The 19,177-nt window shown below is 40.2% G+C and overlaps 2 protein-coding genes across 3 annotated transcripts in view; one reads left to right on the forward strand and one right to left on the reverse strand.

Moving 5' to 3' along the window:
- The first annotated feature begins 4,326 nt into the window (after positions 1-4,326).
- Positions 4,327-5,732, forward strand: cebpd (CCAAT enhancer binding protein delta). Its single transcript, XM_073491967.1, has one exon. It carries the CDS (start codon positions 4,520-4,522, stop codon positions 5,402-5,404), a length of 885 nt encoding a protein of 294 aa, XP_073348068.1. The 5' UTR covers positions 4,327-4,519; the 3' UTR covers positions 5,405-5,732.
- Positions 5,733-5,824: 92 nt separating this feature from the next.
- Positions 5,825-19,177, reverse strand: part of spidr (scaffold protein involved in DNA repair) — a 34,654-nt gene continuing 21,301 nt past the window's right edge. The window contains exons 11-20 of one of the 2 annotated variants that reach the window (XM_073492084.1): positions 16,867-17,025; positions 13,673-13,760; positions 11,989-12,129; positions 11,819-11,881; positions 11,097-11,295; positions 9,725-9,913; positions 8,436-8,529; positions 8,249-8,360; positions 6,841-6,897; positions 5,825-6,341 (exon numbers count right to left, since the gene is read on the reverse strand). In XM_073492084.1, coding sequence (XP_073348185.1) covers positions 6,222-6,341; positions 6,841-6,897; positions 8,249-8,360; positions 8,436-8,529; positions 9,725-9,913; positions 11,097-11,295; positions 11,819-11,881; positions 11,989-12,129; positions 13,673-13,760; positions 16,867-17,025 — 1,222 coding nt within the window. In that variant the 3' untranslated portion in view covers positions 5,825-6,221. Of the gene's footprint in view, positions 6,342-6,840; positions 6,898-8,248; positions 8,361-8,435; positions 8,530-9,724; positions 9,914-11,047; positions 11,296-11,818; positions 11,882-11,988; positions 12,130-13,672; positions 13,761-16,866; positions 17,026-19,177 lie in introns of those variants that run through there. The other variant, XM_073492085.1, reaches the window with a different exon arrangement.

Below are 19,177 nucleotides of genomic sequence, written 5' to 3' on the forward strand. Positions count from 1 at the left end.
TTTCGCGGGGAACTTTCGACCAATAGAAAGCCAAGCTCGTCGATTTCTTTCCGGTAGGTTCTTCCACCGCAGAGGGAGGTTCGTGTGGAGTTTCAGGCGGTATTACTCAAATTCAACATGATGAAATGTCTAATAAATCACATAAAATAGTTCAAAGTGTAACTTACACTACACGTTTTACTTTATATTGTATTTACAATACATGTTGCTTTTCGTGCGCGTGTTTTTTTGTTCATGAATACCCTGATCTGATTTGGTTTGGTCCAACAGTAAATTCCTATTTTTTCTGGTTTATCTTTATTGAAACAGCCGAAATATAACAAACATATGAAATAAAATGAAATAAAATGAACCGTAGCAAAAAAGAACGGAATAAAATAAGCAAATACAATGGTAGCAGAGACCTTACATACAAATCCATAAGTGAATAAATAAAAATATATATATAATATACATAAACTTAAGAATTTTATCGTAGTGCATATAATTTACCAAAATATAAGATTTTTTTAATGCTTTTTTACTGCAGTTATGGGATGTAACTAAGTACATTAACTCAAGTACTGTACTTAAGTAGAATTTTGATGTACTTGTATTTTACTTGAGTATTTCCATTTTCTGCTACTTTATACTTTGACTCCATTAAATCTTGGAGTCAAATATTGTACTTTTTACGCCACTACATTTATTTGATCAATTTAGTTAGGCTTCTAGTTACTTTGAAGACTGCATGCTGTATGATACGGAAGCCCTAGAGGGCCATGCATTCATACATTTTATTTCCTCCGTTTTCCCGTGATAACGAGTTAATTTCATTTGTTTTCTCGAGATCTCGAGTTATTATCTCGAAATAACAACTGCCATTTTCCCAAGATAACGGGATCATTTTCTCAAGATAACGGGATCATTTTCTCAAGATCTCGAGATAACGAAACTTTGTTTTCCCGAGATAACGACATAATTAATTTGAGATCTATCATATCACAGCCATTATCTCGAGATCTTGAGTTATTATCTCGAAATAACAACTGCCATTTTCCCGAGATAACGGGATCATTTTCTCAAGATTTCGAGATAACGAAACTTTGTTTTCCCCAGATAACCATATATTAAATTCGAGATCTATCATATCACAGCCATTATCTCGAGATCTCGAGTTAATGATCCCGTTATCTCGGGAAAATATAATTAATTCGAGATCTCAAGATAATGGCTGTGATATGATAGGCCTGAGATTATGGAGACGCTCACTTAGATTGCGCTGCCGATATAGCTGAAGCCTTGCTAACCGTCTTTTTAGATTACGCACACTAATGTGTATATTATCTGTAATAGCAAGGCATAATGCTATTTCAGCCTGTGTCAGGCCTTGATTGAAAAGATATGTGATGCGGTGATCGATATGCTCCTGCTCCTCTGACATTGCTACACTGAATAATGTTTCCTGCAATGATTTAATATACTACACTGTCGTTTTGTTTTCTCAAGATCTCAAATTAATTATATCGTTATCTCGGGAAAACAAAGTTTAGTTATGTCGAGATCTCAAGAAAATTATCTCGTTATCTCGGGAAAATGGCAGTTGTTATTTCAAGATAATAACTCGAGATCTCGAGAAAACAAATGAAATTAACTCGTTATCTCGGGAAAACGGAGGAAATAAAATGTTTGAATGCATGGCCCTTTAGGGCTTCCATACTTTAGGGCTTCAGTAGTATGAGATCCAAAGTAGAGTTTTTAAATTAATTAATTTTATTAGCAAACAGATATGTTTTTTTTTTAAAAAAAAAAAAAAAAAAGAAGAGAGAAAGAGGTGTGAGGAAATGTTGACTTAAATTTTATTTAGTAACACTCATCTAACCTACTGATGCATTTCATAAAAATTAATGAGGTTATTACAAAGTTTTGTAAAAAAAAAAAATTTACTTTATCCTGCAGGTGCGTTCATTGGCCACCAGGTGGCGCAGTCTCCATTTCAAAAGGGGCTTTGGTAGAGGAAAAGTACAGCTGACTTCCTCAGGGGGAAAACACAGGAGCATTTCCGAGAAGTGTCAGCACATGTGTCCCTTCAGGGGGGGTTCATTGTATTTTATTATTAAGTGGAATGATGTTAATAACTTTTGATTACAGGGTAAGTAAACTCAATAGACTACGTTATACAGACTCTTCAATGTCATACATTAATAAACACACTGTTTATACTTTATACTCTCAACATATATCAATAATAAACCACCTGTTTATAAAGAGTTACTTGTTATCCACACAGTGTTTATTCCTTTGTGTATGTTCAGTACATAGAAACGATTTGACGTGTGTAGATAGATTGTTGTCCAGCTAAACTGTATGTTTAAGTTTATTTAAGCTTGTAATCTCTGGTTAATTGTGCCTCAAATCAAGAGCTACTAAGCAGATTTGTCAACTTTGCACATGTTAACTGGGGTCATAGGTAATGAAATCCCAATATGACAAAGAAAAGCAGTCATTACGCAGACAGGCAGGCGCCAACAAATGTCTGGCAAAAAAAACGGATCGACTGATTGACTGGTCTATCGAAACAGCCGCCAGACGACAAATTAAATAATTGCTCTACTGTCAAAATACTCACTTATAAAGTTGATTCAGAAGCTGTGTCACACATTACACACACACACACACACAAATCAGTGGCGTCCTCATGCTGCCTGCATTAAGTCATTAAGTACACCAGGTATGATAACACCTGCCAATTTAAGTTATAAATGTGGTGAGAGGCCAAAAATACATTTGAATACATGTCTGAAGGAGTGTGTTGCTTTTGTTTGGGTGGTTTTCCATCCACTGCAACATTTTCATCACATATTATTTAAGATATCTGACCACTTTTGAAACCAGTGGTGAATAGCACAATAACTCAAGGACTGTACTTAAGTACAACTGTGATAGTTGTACTTGAGTATTTCCTTTTCTGCTACTTTATAGAGTACTTATACTTCACTGCGCTTCAGGATTGTTACTCCACTACATTTACTCCACTCTCTTTTCTGATTAAAGACATATTAAACAAGAGTATATAAATAATGTCAATGAGCTTCACTATGACCATTGATTTTTACTCAAGTACTGTTCGTATTGGTGACTTTTACTTTTCTCAAAGTAATATTTTAACACAATATCTTTACTTTTACTCAAGTATAACTTTTGAGTACTTTTACAACACTGAGTAACTAATGACCCATTAATATTATAATAAGAGGGAACATTCATTAACTGTTCATGCTTAAAAACATTCTGTACTTTATGATGATTTCATGTTAATGTGTCAATAACAACAGTGATGGAACGTAACTAAGTACATTTACTTACATACTGTTCTTAAGTAGGCCTACAATTTTGAGGTACTTGTACTTGAGTATTTACATTTTCTGCTACTTTTTACTTCCACCACTCCACATTTTGGAGTCAAGTATTGCACCCTTTACTCCACTACACTCCACTAAGTTATTTTGCAGATCGCATTCTGCATCAGAGCCAAAGAAGTACATTTTGAAATGTAATTATTTTATCTACAATTCAATTTAAAAAACAAAACACGACTGATACCGTGATTCGGAGTCATGCTGAATATGGGATCCTAAATACTCTAGACCCCTAGTAAACAGGCTATATGCAAAATATATTTATGATTTACTTTTAGTTATATTTCTGATACTTTGGAGAAGAAATTCAAACTCAGAATTATGATATTTACAACATAAATGAGGTAATAATAAATGTGTTTTGCAATAACTGAATAAACAAGCTGTTCTCAGAGGGAAATAAGCCCCCCCTGAACACTGTTTGAAGCTAGAAAGGTGGCAGGGTCCGCCACATATAAACAAAGTAAAACAGTATGAAATAGTGTTGTCCTTTAAGGTCAGTTTGTTTATTCTGTTTGTTTAGGCATCAAGTAAATCAGTCAATGAAGATCACTCAAGATCACAAGATTACTCAAGTACTTTTAACAAGACCTGTGCTTCCATGCGTATTGGAGTATTTTCACAGGGTAATATTGCTACTTTTATTCAAGTAAATGATCTCCCAGGACTGTTTGAGGCAGAGATCATAGAGAAAATTAATCCTAATCCAAGACACCCAGCGGCTGCAGTATGTAAACAACTGTGAGCCATTCATACAGTCGTAGTAAGAAGTGGGTGTCAGGAGCAGCACGCCCCTCTCTCCTCAAATGGGAAGTTAAGGCACACCACGTGACCTCCGTTTTGCCTTGACTGGCTCGTGAGAGGGCGGCACGTGTGACGTCAGCGGGCAAACGATACAAAACACTCCGCGAAAGTAGAGATGCCTCAGAGAAGTGTGTGAGTGTTTTCAATGACAGGAGCCTGACAGTCAACACCCAGGGATAAAAAAACAACAAAACAAAACTTTTTTAAAAAGAAAAGGCAGAAAGGCGCGTGCAGAGAGAGTGAAGTTGTTGTTGTGCTGTCACACTTGTGGGTTCACTTTTTCACACCTTTATTTCCTTCCTTCACCACGTGGATTCATGTGTGACATATACAGCCTGGACTCTCACTGCGTGTCTCCACGATGCAACATGAGTTGGGCGATGGAGCCTGCTAACTTCTACGAGAGCACCAAGCTGGGTGGCCCGCAGCAGGGGGGCTGCAAGCCGGGCAGCAGGGGCGACGGCGCGGCCGAGGACGGCACCATGGTGGAGCTGAGCACCGCCCCTGCCATGTACGACGACGAGAGCGCCATCGACTTCAGCCAGTACATCGAGTCCATGACAGCCGTGCCGAACCTGGAGCTGTGCAACGACGAGCTCTTCCTCGACCTGTTCAACACTGTGAAGCAGGAGAAGGTGGATTTCTACACCATGCAGAGCTCCGTGCAGCCCGGCGGCATGCAGCAGCTGTCAGCCGCCTACACAGCAGAGAGGAGAGCGGACGGCATGATGGAGAAGGGGGCGTTCAACGCGCCCATCAAGCAGGAGTCCGACTGGAGCGACAGCGACATGTCCTCATCTCTGCCCTCACAGATCGAGACCTGCGCCCAGACCTCCGTCAGCCTCCCCACGGGGCAGCCGACTCCCCCCACCACCCCGGAGCCCGTCTCCTCCAACGTGAGCTCGGCCAAGTCCTCCCCGCGGAAGATGGGGAGGGAGAAGTCGAAGAAGTCGGTGGACAGGTTCAGCATGGAGTACCGACAGAGGCGAGAGAGGAATAACATTGCAGTGAGGAAAAGCAGGGACAAAGCCAAGATGCGCAACTTGGAGATGCAACAGAAGTTGCTTGAACTGAGCTCAGAGAACGACAGGCTTCATAAAACCATCGAGCAGCTAACCAGAGAGCTCACCGGGCTCAGAGATTTCTTCAAGCAGATGCCCAACTCCTCCTTTGCGGGCTCCTCTAATGCAGAGAGCCGGTGACAGACTCATTAATCCTATGAACTGAGTTTTAGGAGACATACCTCAACAGACTTCTTGTTTTTACCATCTGTACCAGATGTATTTTAAGCTTACCATAATGGCACTGGAAAATATATGATGTTGCTGCCATATTTTTGTGGGATTTTTTCTCTCTGTATTAAATTATTTTACCACTGCATTTACATGATGTTATACCTGATATGGTACATGTTTTATAATTCCAAACTTTGTATAAGAGCCAGAGCATGATCTTTTATATAGTTTGTATGAAACCTTGAAAATATTTGTTATGGAATCTATAATAAAAATTGCTGAAAATGTGCAGAAATCGCCCGGTCTGTGAGTGCTCTTTTGCATAGAGAGGTTAAGTTGTGTCGAGGGGAGTGTGCTCTCACAAGAAGTGCAACAGGAAATAGAAAGTTAAGTCAGCAAAAATACAGCTTTTATTGACACATATTGTCAGTACTCTTAAATACAGAGGGAGATGAGTTGAAAAATAAGTTTCTTTCCGCTTCCAAAATCTGTTTACAGTCAAAAAGTCACAACCCCATCTGATGAACCACGTGGGCTGCTTTGACACACTGCATGCCACTGGTCTACCCTTGGGCTGTCAACTCCTGGTCCACAGGCTCACATATCATTAACACAAACAAGACCTTGTCTTCTTGCAGCCCAGCACAGCCTGAAGCTGTCAGGGAGGCCTTCAGAGGGGGGGTGGGGGGTGGGGGGCTGAACTGGCTCAGACCAACAAGTCCTAGTGTGCAGATCCTTGGAGCCAGCTGAAGCCTGAGGATTGATATCATCGCCCTGACAAGCCTCACAGGCTGATCTCTTCCAGGCCGATCCAGAGGGCAGGTTTCCTGGTGACGACTCTGACGTACACGGCGAGGGGACCTATCTCTTTTCCCAGGACATTCTCCACATCGTAACCTGGGAACTGAAACATACAAATTTAAAACACACTACTTGTTGAGACTGTTGTAGGTCCCTAAAACCTTCTTCCACTACCTGCACACACGGAAAAAAAAACCACTTGCAAGATTTTTAATCTGATTACGCTGCAAGATTGTTTGAGTGCACTCAAGGCCCTGACCTTTGCACATTGATCAGCGGTATTTCTTGTTTATTCTGCACTCATCAGTTCCCCAGTTAAAGAGCATTAACGCTTGCATAAAGATTTAGAACAACTCCACCATCTTCATGCAAACTTAAAAACATCACTAAATACAGGAGGTGGCGGAAGATTATGTCATTATTTTGGCAGCAAATTCCTTCAACTGTCAATGAACAGCATGACTCTGGGATTTCTATTGTTCAGCACAGAAAAGGCTGACATGTACAGATGACTGTGCTTTCAGGAACATATTGACGGAAGATCAATGCACCGTGCAGTTCAGCCCCGGCGTTATGTAACCGTTTGTAAAACGCTAACCTACCTCAGTGCCCTCCAGTGCTGCAGTGTTCAGGATGGACATGATCGTCTTTTGCTGCAGCTGTCGGAGAGATAAAGAAGGTGGTGGCCCGTTAATGTCCTTTTAATCATCGTCTTAATATTGTAAATACAAATGCAGTGCTAACATACTGTGCTCGCTGGTGAGTCACAGTCTGATAGAATGGGTTAAATTATAAATCGGCTGATAAGAAGAACACTGATAGTTTTATCACTTTGGCTCACTTTGTTTTCTGATAAAGTCGAGACAGGTTTTATGTAATAAAAATGGCGTCATGCAGATGCACATAGAGTGCAGAATTTTACTTCCTGGACCTTTTGATGTGAAAATTAATTTTTTATCGTTATGAGCCTAAGTCTAGACAGAGGTTTGTAGCAGTCCACCCACTCTGAAGACAAGCTTCTCTGATCACTGCTTCAACCAGAGCTGAGTGATATGGCCATAAATCTCCATATTTAAAAATCTCCTCAAAAGAACTTTATAAATGCCCGGACATGCTGACAAAATCAAATATCACTATATTTTTTACTTAATACTTCAATATCAATTTTGTAGGTATGACTATTGGTACTTTCACAAAATGTGGATATAATGACTAAGTGGGTAAAGGCAAATATGACATCACAATGCTTAGCGGCGGTGCTAAAACAGGGGATAATGACCTGTTGTCTCCCTAGTAAACATATCAACCGCACATGTATAAATGCTCACAATGGCATAGGCCACTTGTGTAGGTTATGGCACAGCCTACGTGCAACTATAAATCGGCCTTCAGACGATATATAGTCTCATATCATCATAACAATATAATAATCAGTATGTTGACTTGGCCTACACTACAACCATCAGGAGATTAGCTTAGCACGAAGGCTAATAACAGAGGGAAACAGATAGCCTGGCTCCGTCCAAAGGTAACCAAATCGGACAGTTAACACCCCTAAAGTGTGGGAGAAGTTGCCAGGAAGTCACTGGAGACTCACAGAAGTTACTGGTCCCAACCAAGAAATAGTCTGACACATAAACCCCGAAAATCGTCACTCTCGTGCTCTGGCTTTTGTACAGATTAAACAAAAGAGATATAACATGTTAACGAGTGGACTTTAAAGGCGCCGTTGTTTTTTTTTCTGGCAGTTTCCCCTCGTTTCCAGTCATTTTGCGAAGCTAAGCTAACTAGCTACTGGTAATAGCCTCATATATACTGTCCAGACATGAGATTGGTATCAATCTTCTCATCTAATGCGCAAAGGGCTTTTCTAAAAATGTTGAACTATTCCTTTAAAAAGATTCACTTTACACATTGTAAGACAATACAGAAACATTCTGATTCATTAAGCTTGACTCACCACACAGTGGACATCAAAATATTGGAAATGCATGTAAAGACTGTTCTCACCTTAACTTTTAAAGTGCAATTAGTTAACGAAGAACTCAGGAACACTTCCAGTTGGATCCTCGTCTTCGGCTCGTCAACCACAGACTTGCAAGAAACACAGAGAAAGTTTTCACTGTGGAAAGAAAACAAAAAGTAAAGTTATGATTTTCATGAGGTTTCACATTGGGGCCATTTTGATTAAACTTACGCTCTTTCAGATAACATCTCTAAGTTGTCGCTCCCACAGTGGTTGCAGGCGGGCCAGGAGTAAGCAGTGTTTTCATCCACACCAACTATCGCTCCTGCAGACAGAAACAAAATTATTTAAAATTATCTCACAAAATCATCTTCGGGAAAAAATCCATGCACATTGTACTTTTCTACATGGTTTACGTTAACTCTTTCGGGACAAGCTTATTTCTTATTATTCATTTACATTTTTAGATATTTTCGAGAGGATTGACGCCTAACTAGAAGGAACGCTGTCAAATCATCTACGCACAGGATTCAAAGTGTGTGTACTTTTGTGACAGGGTGTGAGAGATAAACACATCCCTTTTCATTTTTATCTGAGATTGCAGTGATAAATGCAACACAGTACTCCCTGCCTAAACACCATCTCACTTAACAACGAGAGCTGCCGCCTAACAAACACGAACCTTAAATAAGATACTGAGTTTAACACTGATAAATCGATCTTGTACATTCCGCTCTGGGCCTTTTTTCCACTGGTAATTTCCAGAAGATAGTATTTGCGCACGAGTGCAAGAGATAATAAGTTTGTTTTATTTTTTCAGCCACCTGACCAAACATGTAAGGCCAGAGGGGCCTGAAACAAGAGGGTTCACAGTGTGATCTTTGCCCTCAACTGTGACACAAAGTCGACAGATGCAGATTATTATCTGATCTAGGTTGCTCCTTTCTGCACCACGTTTACATAACAGAAAAGGAATCGAAGAAAGCAAAGAAATACAAAACAGATACTTTAAGGAAATGAGGTTGATCAAAAGCAGCAGCAGTTCTTCTATACTTGCAAAGTTAGGTTATTTTAAATATACACATACCTGTGGCAATAAAGCTTACAAATGCACAGAAGCATGCAATCTGATTGCTATGTTACTTTAAACTTCTTTTTACAATGTTACTGCACCCTCATCTGAAATGTAAAGCCGTATGGGGAGCAGGCACATTCATCTCAATTCAAACTGACATGGGAATTGACAAAAATCCAACAAATTTTCATGTGTTTGTATTTCATAGTCCCAAACAATGACAGCTGGAATACACTGAATAACAAACAGCAGAAAGTGAAGCCTTGAAGCCACATCAAGGCCTCTTGCTGAGCTGTAAACTTGTGTATGAAAAAACAAGTGGTTTTCCTCCCCCCTTACAGAACAACACATCGAGCATGTTCTGCAGGAATCACTTCAGATGAGGCGAGTTACAGGGAAACCGCAGGACTCTGTGAAGGGGGGGGGGGGGGGGGGGGGGACTGACCTGTGAGAGAGCAGAGGGAGTTGGGTGTTATCTCAGGACTCACAGGATCCAGTCTCACAGGTTGGGGTGGGGTCTTTGCCTCGGGCTCAGATAGTGACTGTGAATGTGAGTTTGGCATGGCTGAGGAGTTGCCTTCAGGATCCACGGAGCAAACCTCGACAACCGACTGCTCCACACACAGAATGACACCTAGATTTGGACATTTAAAATTGAAATGGTATTATAAAGGAAATGTTCATTAAAAATCTGATACTGATTGAGTTTATCTCCAAGCTAGCAGACTAGTTTGGGTGCAGTGGTGGAGGAAGTACTCAGATCCTTTACTTAAGTAAAAGTACCAGTACAACAATGTAGAAATATTTAATAGCAAGTACAATTTCTTCATTCAAAATCCTCGATTAGTTAGAATAGTTATTTATTAGCATTAACCCTGATAGCAAGTCAGGTAAAGCAATATTTTTGTGTTTTGGGGGAATGCACTAGTGCAGCAATGACTCTGGGACAAAATCATTTTGTAAGCTAAAGCTTCAAACGTCAAACAGCTATCAACAAGTTGTTTAAATGCACTGATGTCTTTGTTGTGTCCATGTTGTTTCCACGTTATGGCTTGAAAGCTCATGAACACACACAGAAGCAGTTGTGCAGAAACATTTTAGTTCAAGTCCAAAATTCACTCTCTTTTAGCTCGGTTTTTGGTCTCCAGCTCCTGAGGAAAATATTCAGCTGTTTAGCTACTAAATGCTCCATTCTGTGCACCAGCTAGTCTCTGTGTCTGTCTGCTTTTGGTGCTGAGCAGGTAGTGAATTTATTTTGCTGACAACAGCTCCTTGCTGCTGCTTCAAACAAGGCTAAGAGAGCGGTGAGAGTGAACCGGAACAAAAAAGTTGTGGGCGAACAGCTAAACAATGAGCTTAAACTCACCATAAAGCCCCATTCTCTGCATGTTCATCACTACAAGCGACCATTTCACATCGTCATTTTATTGCATTGTTATTATATTGAAAAAAAGCAATTATAGCAGCTTAAACAATCTAATAATGTGATGCATAATAATATATCAGACACAGGCCATTTTATGTAGGCGAAAGACCTGAGTACTTTTACCACCACTGCTAACAACTATAGCTTTCAGATTAATACAGTGGTTTAAAAATTACAATATTTTCCTTTTTAAATGTATTAAAGTAGAAGTACAAAGTAACAAATAATGGGAATACTCAAGTAGAGTACAAGTACATCAGACTTGTTCATGAGTAAATGTTCTTATTTACTTTCCTCCCCTGTTAGGATGGCATGTACACACAGTCCTAAAAGATTAAAAACCTTAAGAGATAGTGGTTGAATGGCACGTCAGGTCATAGTCGAGCTCTACCATGTTCTTTGATGGCATCTCTGAATAGCATGCGACAAGCGGCGGGGGATTTTAGTGCTTCGAGGACAGAGGAAGTGAGCACACAGGAAGTGTTCACACACAGGGCCACTGTTCGCCTACAAGGCCTCTCTGGCTGCTCCTCCTGAAGACTGGGGTCTGTCAGCACCAAGCAAACCTCACCCTGTCCTACATCACTGCTCTGAAATAGCAACGAAGACACAAAGGAAGAGAATTTCTTAGAAACATGCAACCAGAGTGGCCTAGAAAGAGGCAACTTAAAGGAAATATTACATAACAAAAGCTTAAAATTAACACAAACTAGACACAAGTCTTCTTTTATGTTTAAGAATCACCTGCTTTGATGAGATTATTCATTCACAAGTGACACACAATGGTGGTTACTAGTTCAACAGTATAAGCTGCATCTGTGTTTCAGTGGTGTGAGTGTGTGGCAAAGTCCACCACTTTGTTCTGAGCTGCTATCTCATCTTGGTCAAAGTTTAAAGGTCTCACCAATCAATGGTGAAGAACGCCCGACTGTCATACACACAGCGATATGAACGCCGCTCTCTACGTCAGAGCTCAATCTTATCAGTTTGTTGGCTCAAATGATCACAAAAAGACGACTGAGGAGCTCTAAAGGATGCAATGTTTATTATGTTCTTCTGACTAGAGTCAAATTAAATCAGTTTTATGGGGATGAGTAAAAAAGACAAACTTACCTGCAATATTCTCTTGTATATGACAGTGGCAATAAAACTGCAGCGACAGCTTTTAAGCTCACTCTAATAAAAAGGAAAAAAACATGTCTGAGATCGACCTGCTGGAGATAAGATATCCCAATCTGCAGATTTCTTTTTGGCATTTTGTGTGTGTGAGAGAAGCCGCTCACCTGCAGTATGTCTCGTAACGTTTGTGTTGTTGGTGGAAGGTAAAGCGGGGACACAGTGTGGCCCTCAACGGGTTCAACCGAGTTCTCCTGACCAGACAGAAGGTAGCAGAAACTCGGAGCTGGACCTGCAGATCTACTTTCCTGCAACACCAATATATATTGATTACTAAATTTGAATCCAACCCTCTTGTCAAAGAGGGAAAATTGCACAGACTCAGCTATTCTTTCTCCTGAGGTCATAACTGACATACTTTTCTACATTGGCCCTTCAGGAAAACACATTTAATGATTTTTTCTGAATTTGCAATTGTTGTCAATTCAGTGAATTTGTCAGTTTGCCCATGTTTTATTTCAATCCAGACTTTTCTTTGTCGAATAAGGCCAAAATGTTTTCTTCATTGTATTGTTTTTTTGTTTATCTGCATGTGTTGTGGAAGTTGCGGTTTATTGTGCTCTCAGGGCCACCATACTTTCCAACTCTTATATAAATAAATACTTTCTTTCACACTCGGCTCATCCCTGTTATGACTGTAGAAATGGTACACTTTGGTTTGATTGCAAATAAAAAAACTGAAACTTAAAGGTGCCCTGTGGATTTTTCTTGTAAAAAACAAAACACATTTTGTGCATCCTTAATGTCTAACAAACGTGTTTCTTTGATGTTTGTTCACTCAACATAAAACATCTGCAAAGCCTGTTTTCCCAAAAAAAAAGTTGAATTCTGCAGATTGTCATGTTTGAAAACACTGGTGGGACTGTTTATTGCATCAGCCACGTGTGCATGCATATGTTTGAGACAAAATAAATAAATGAAATACAAATCACTCCATAGTGTTGCTAGAGGCCTTTAAAGCAACCACAGATTGACACAAGGTTAGCCTGTTTTCCAGATTGAATCCCTGCCTATATCTCAGATTTGTTCAGCTATTTATGGAGATGTGGTGGTGAGACATCATGGCGACGTCTGTTTTTTTGTTTGTTTTGAGCCAGAAGTGACCATATTTAGACAAAGGGGTCAAGGATATTCTTATTGGATCTCACTGACAACCAGAGGACAAGCAGTGGTAGCGACGTCCATCACAAGGTCGCCACACCTAAAAGCACATCCAGGTTTTTCGTCTATTTTACACTTAAAATTTACAAAATGAACATTGTGCTGTATTGACGAAGACTTGAAACTAGCGATTGAGACAATAAACACATCAGGAAACGGTTTACTGAGGTAATATATCAAGTGAAAAGTTGGGTCATTTTCTCATAAGCTTACATACAATCAGACTCCTGTTTGCAACCAGTCGAGTTGCCCCCCGCTGGCCATTAGAAAGAATGCTTATTTTTAGGCACTTGAGCTGAAAGGATCGGTCAGTAAGTAGATTGACTTCATCTAGAAAACTAATCAGCATCTCCAATAAGAATTTACAAAAAGTCACTTTTTGTGCAAATGTACCAAACATAGTTTCACAAAACATGCTGTTTGATATAATTTCTTCTGGCTTTCAGAACTTGTGACAGGACAATTCTTTTACAATTTCCTGATATTTTAAATGGCAAATAATCACTCAGGAAAAGAGTTAGCAGATAACTAAATAATGAAAAGAATCATAAGCTGCAGCTTCAGTTCCTTCTGTGAAAATGAGAACACATTCCCAAAAGATGCAGGATTCCTGCTGTGTCAAAAACTTACACTGGACATACAGGGTGCGTTTCCATGATCTTTAACAGGCATCACTGGGGGCCACAGACTGTCTATCAAGCTGAAAAGCCTGGTGCGCCTGAGAGCGAAACAAAAAAAGGGAGAAAAAAACAAGTAAGGAAGGGGGGCACTGAAAAGGGGGGAAAGGAGAAGAAACTAGTGAGTAAAAGGACTTGACTGGGAAGATAGAGAGTTTCTACAGCCAGTTTCACTACCAGTGAAATATGAATCTGTTCAGACAGAGCTTGTTTTAACGTCACCGAACATTACTGTAACAGAGAGCATGCTCGGGCTGGCAGAGCAGACACGCACAAAAAAACAAGCAGGTTTTGAGATACTGAATGGTGGGAAACAGTTCACACCCTATGTTTAATCACAATATCATTGTAGCGCAAAAAAAACAGGGTTGAGAAATGACTTTAACGGCCACAGTTCTAATGGTACAGTCTCTCACAAACGTCTTAATCTCAGTAATGACAGATTGAAATTAGCTCGTACTCTCCGTGCTATTATGGTGATTCATTCTGGTCAAAGAGAGACTGGAAGTATAGATTAAATAATTAAATGATTAAGCAGCAACTCCGACAGGACACGTCAATCTCTTGATTCATTGTCTCTCTTCTAAGAAGCGCTTGTTGAGTTCAGAGTGGCTGGTAAATGTTACTTATTCATCCATATACGTGCTGTCCTATCAGCCAGTGGTTAACAACCTGTTAGTCAGCCTGTAATCACAGGGTTTCTTTGTGTGGAACCAGTTCTGCAGCCCAGTCAGGTCCAGTGAGGGCTGCTCACAGATGAGCAACGACAACACTAACAGGATTCATTGAACTCATTGTGACTGTGATACTGAGTTTATACACGTGTTGAGCACATGTTAATACAGCTTTTTAGATGCTCTAAGGTGCAGCTGTAGTTTGTAGTCACTGATATTCAGAGCTGAGGTGTTGATAAACAATTTAAAAACAAGTTTTGATTTTCTCTTTCGTTGGCATACTTCCAAGAGGCAGAAACTTTCCGATGAAACTAGTCCCCTAGCTCCTTTGCAGTCAATACTGATAGGACATACTATTCACACAGGTGCCAGGGTGGCTTCTGAGTATTTGTTTAGAAATCCCACACCCCTCAAAGACTGATACTGCTCAAGAAACAGTTGGACTTCAGGAAATTCAATTATTTGCTTTCACTCTTAGAGAGTGCTGCAGGAATGAGCCCTAGAACCCAGAAATGAGTTAGCATTTTTGTACTTCTGGTTCTCTCCACTAGAAGTCAAAGGGTTATTTGAATGGGTTTTTGGTTAGATGCCTAAGGTCTGTGGTTAGAAAAAAAAAAAAGCTGAAAGGATTTTCACGTCCCGTCCTATGACATAGATAGAATACTTCAGTAAATACCTCGCTCGTGAATTTTTAAGCTTTTGGGTGTCTTTAAAAAGGCAGTTGCTAAGTGGCTAAATGAGACTACAGAGGCTATCTGGGACATTAAAAGTGGAATATGTAAGAATTTTAGGTGACAACATTCAAAAACTAACTAGAAGAATGTGAAGTAATAACAGTTTTGAGGTTATGACGTATATTTATTGTGTTGGAGAAATATCTACTGAAGCTAGCATGCTAACCAGCAACCCCTGGTGCTCTGAGCTCTCAGTCTGGACCGATGGCTGCACTGCTAACTGAACTAAAAAGCTAACAGCAGCTACAGTTAGCAGCAGTCAGCGTTAACTCCGGTGAAATGCTGCCCCCTATTTGTTTTGAGTATGAATCAGACAGAAGGCCAATTCTTACATAGTGCACTTGTAAATATCCTTACGTCAAACACAGAAACTACTCATCTTGTCCACTTTGAGGACTTTACTTAAGTCAAACTTTTCAACTTGTAGATTTATCTATTTCTAGTGAAATATGTGTAGTATGCATTTAAATAACAAAAATCATAAAAGTGGCTTTTATTAGCAAATATTATCTCGCTGAACAAAACATGTAAGTATCATAAACTGCAATAAACCCGAAACCCAATTGAAAAATACCATCGGCTTTTTGATGAAATACGTCACCCCCTCTATATCTGTCCATTAAATACAGAGCTGCAGTCAGGAGAAAGTTAGCATAGGGGAGGGGGGGTTAATGTCAAACTATTTCTTGGCAGACTCACTTCCTGGAGTTTTGTCATTACAGTTATGTTAATTAGTGAGCTTTAGAGGAGCTGGATATACATTTATCTAACCTCTGGACAGAGCCAGGCCAGCTGTTGAACTGAGCTAACAGTCTCCTGGCTGTAGCTTGAGTGTTGTATCAATCTTCTCAGCTAATTCTCAGCAAACACGCAAATAAGCGTATAACTGTCAAACTATTCCTTTGAAATATGGATTATTATGACACACTTGGAAGTCCAATATTTACTGGTTAAAAAAAAACTGTGGAAAAAAAATGAATGCCTAATTTATCCCAGCCAGAGCCACGTGTTTTTCCACTCGAGCTAATAGGATAGCCCATGTGCGAGCACTGAAGATAGGCCATCCATCACAGTGCGACCACAGACAACCTCCAGAGACATTATAGGCTGCGGTGGCATTGAAAATACCAAAGATGTAAACATACCCCCAGCCAGTCTCTAAATGTTCCCATGTCAGTTCTTCTAACTGCTTCTAATCTGGGATCCTGACTATGGAAACTCACAAGGGACACAGAGTGTGCAGCTCGGTATCACTTTACATGTAAACACAGTTTCACTGCTGGCAGCACAGCATAATCAGGTGCATATGAGCGAAGACTTTAAATTCTTATTGTATTGTTTCTGTGGGTGTCAATGTGTGAAAAGGGCATTCGAAGATAAAATATAAGCTGCATATAAAAATATGATGGAGATTCACACTGAAAGCACTTAACGCTGATATGCAAATGTGTTGTGGTTTAGCTTGAGGCTCAGTGCCTTTATAGCACAAGGCCCTAAGGCTTTATTACTAGCATTTCATATCAGGACACGTCTATCACAGGCATTTACTCAGGGCTGTCGTCCCAGATGGCTAAAGAGTGAGATAAGATAACCTCTCATAGAGCAGAAATCCATATCACAAATTAGTAATGGTCCCAGGTTGAAGTTTACTCATGGCTGTGATCTGATATTCAGGTACAAAGCTAACCAGACTCGTAGGCATGGGTACATGCATACAGAAGAGAGTGTGTGGCTCTCACCTCTCTCGAGTGACCCGCTGCACCACTTTAATGTCTCTCAGCACACATGTCCTCCCCTGCCACATGCGGCAATACTGGTGGAAGTCGTCCTTGTGGGACAGGAGGTGGAGCTGGACCACGCTGAACATCCCGTAGCTGTCCTGGACAAGCACACAGAGTCTGGGAAAAAAACACAAAAACAGAACATTTCATTTAGGTTAAAGACAGACTGAAACAAAAAACTATTCACTCCTGTTTTGTGAAATAAATAACAAAAAGGGCTCGCATGTCAAAATCCTTCACTTTTCTCTGAAATGTTTATTTTCAATGACTCATCTTGAACTGGGGGGCAGTTACATAAACTTTTCCAATCAATTGTGATCTGGGGAGACCATACTTAATCGTAAACATGTGAGTCATAGCAGCCAGAGTGACATCCACCTCAACCTTCTCCTACTCCTCAACATGGGGTTTAGATTCAAGACTGAAGATGTTTACTGTCCCTCCAGTTGTAAAAGTACATTTGTATGAAATTCTTTGGCTGTGAGGCTCTACTATAGAACATAGTAAATAAGTATATATAAGTAATAAAGATATGAAGAGATTTTAACAGCAGTAAAAGGTCTTAAAGCAATAAAATGTTTGAAGCAATAAAACGTATAAAGGAACAGTAACAGAATGCAAATAGCAATAAAAGGTATAGCAGGAGTAAGGTGCATAAGGCTCCATGTTATGCTACATTTGCGGAGCAGCAGCTATGTAACAATTCATACTCCCAACGAATAAGCGCAGCATATCACCAGAGTAACTGCTAACCATTGCTAACTGTATTGTGTTTATCCATCCATGCCTATAGCAACTGTTAGCTTGTTGTGCTCAGCTAGCCATGCAGCTAGCCAGACTACCTTGGGATCGTTGGTGTTTACACCACTAGGAGAAAGAAGTTTTCAGGCCCAAGGCTAGCTGACAAGGATGCTAACTCTGCACGCTATACATAGACATTGATGGAACATCAGAACTGTTATTTCCTTTTATGTTTTTGAATGTTTTAAATAAAAACCTTTAACAACAACAACAACAACCTCGCCCTTGTAAAAACATTTCACATAACCGCAGCAAAATGCACTTCAACTTCTTTTTCATTGTGACTTTAAATTTCTATAAGGTACGTCGCCCTTTTTAATGTCTAAGTTCACTGAGACTGTGTCATTAGAGGAGGTGATTGAGGGAGTGGGTGTATTGTTGACTTTGATGACTGTGTGTAGCTGCTTCGAATTCTTTTCCGCTTGCCTGTATCTTGCTTTCGACTCTTTTGTGACTTTGCGGATACAACGGTATATGTGTAGTACTGAGATGGACGCAATAAGAGTCATCAATACCGATGAATCCACCGTCTCCTGTGTGCTCCACCCAAGCACCACCCTTCATCTCAACCAAACAGAATATTTCCAGTGGCTGAAAATGTGTCTGATAAGGATAATCTCTTGTTGTGTGCTACATGTGTGAAAGGGGAACTTTGGACAATGTCCCGTGTTCACTTCAGAAAACAGATATGGACAAGAGGTCCTAAAGGTAAATAATGGAAACTTTAAACATCTGCAGATTTTTCGCAACTGAGCATTAGACTGTTTTTGTCAGTTACTTCATACATTTTGGGGGGGATTCTTGGTGTGCCAAAACTGATCTCCTTGTCCTTGTATGCCGCTTTTGTCCTGGCTGTACGTGTAGCCTACTGGGGCTGAATGTGCACAATATACAAATGTCTCTATTTCTAACAGACACCCTCACGAGTAACTCTAAATAGATCAGTAAGTAATAAATAAATGGCTGAACTACAAGTATTTTCGTAGAAAGTACGACTGTAATAATCAGATTTTCTTCTCAATCTTTTCTAATCATATCATTCAATCCTTTTTTTGTTTTGTTTTTTTAGTAAATAACATGTCATTTATACAATTAAGTATTGAAACACCTCTGCTCCCAGTGTGACAATAACAATACACAGTTAAGGCTCAGTGCTGACATTTGGAAGTGTTACCGCTGCTGGCTGGTTTGACCGGCTGCTGCTGACAGAAAAGCCCTTTGACCTACAAAGTTATGAGGCAGTGAACGTCTGTGTATTCCTGCACTCTGCTGCTCCCAGTGAGCAAGAAGCAGGAACTGCTATAGGCTCCAGTATCTGAATAAGTCAAGCCCAGACACAGCCCCGTACCAGCCCTGAGAGTAAACAGTGGAGTTCATATCCCCTGGTTAGACAAGCAACGGCCAGGGAGGAAGAGAAGGAGGAGGAGGAGGAGGAGGATGAAAAACAGGGGTGAGGGAGGAGGACTGT

The sequence above is a fragment of the Pagrus major genome, chromosome 21 (genome assembly GCF_040436345.1).
Source record: "Pagrus major chromosome 21, Pma_NU_1.0".
In the NCBI taxonomy this organism is placed as follows: Eukaryota; Metazoa; Chordata; class Actinopteri; order Spariformes; family Sparidae; genus Pagrus; species Pagrus major.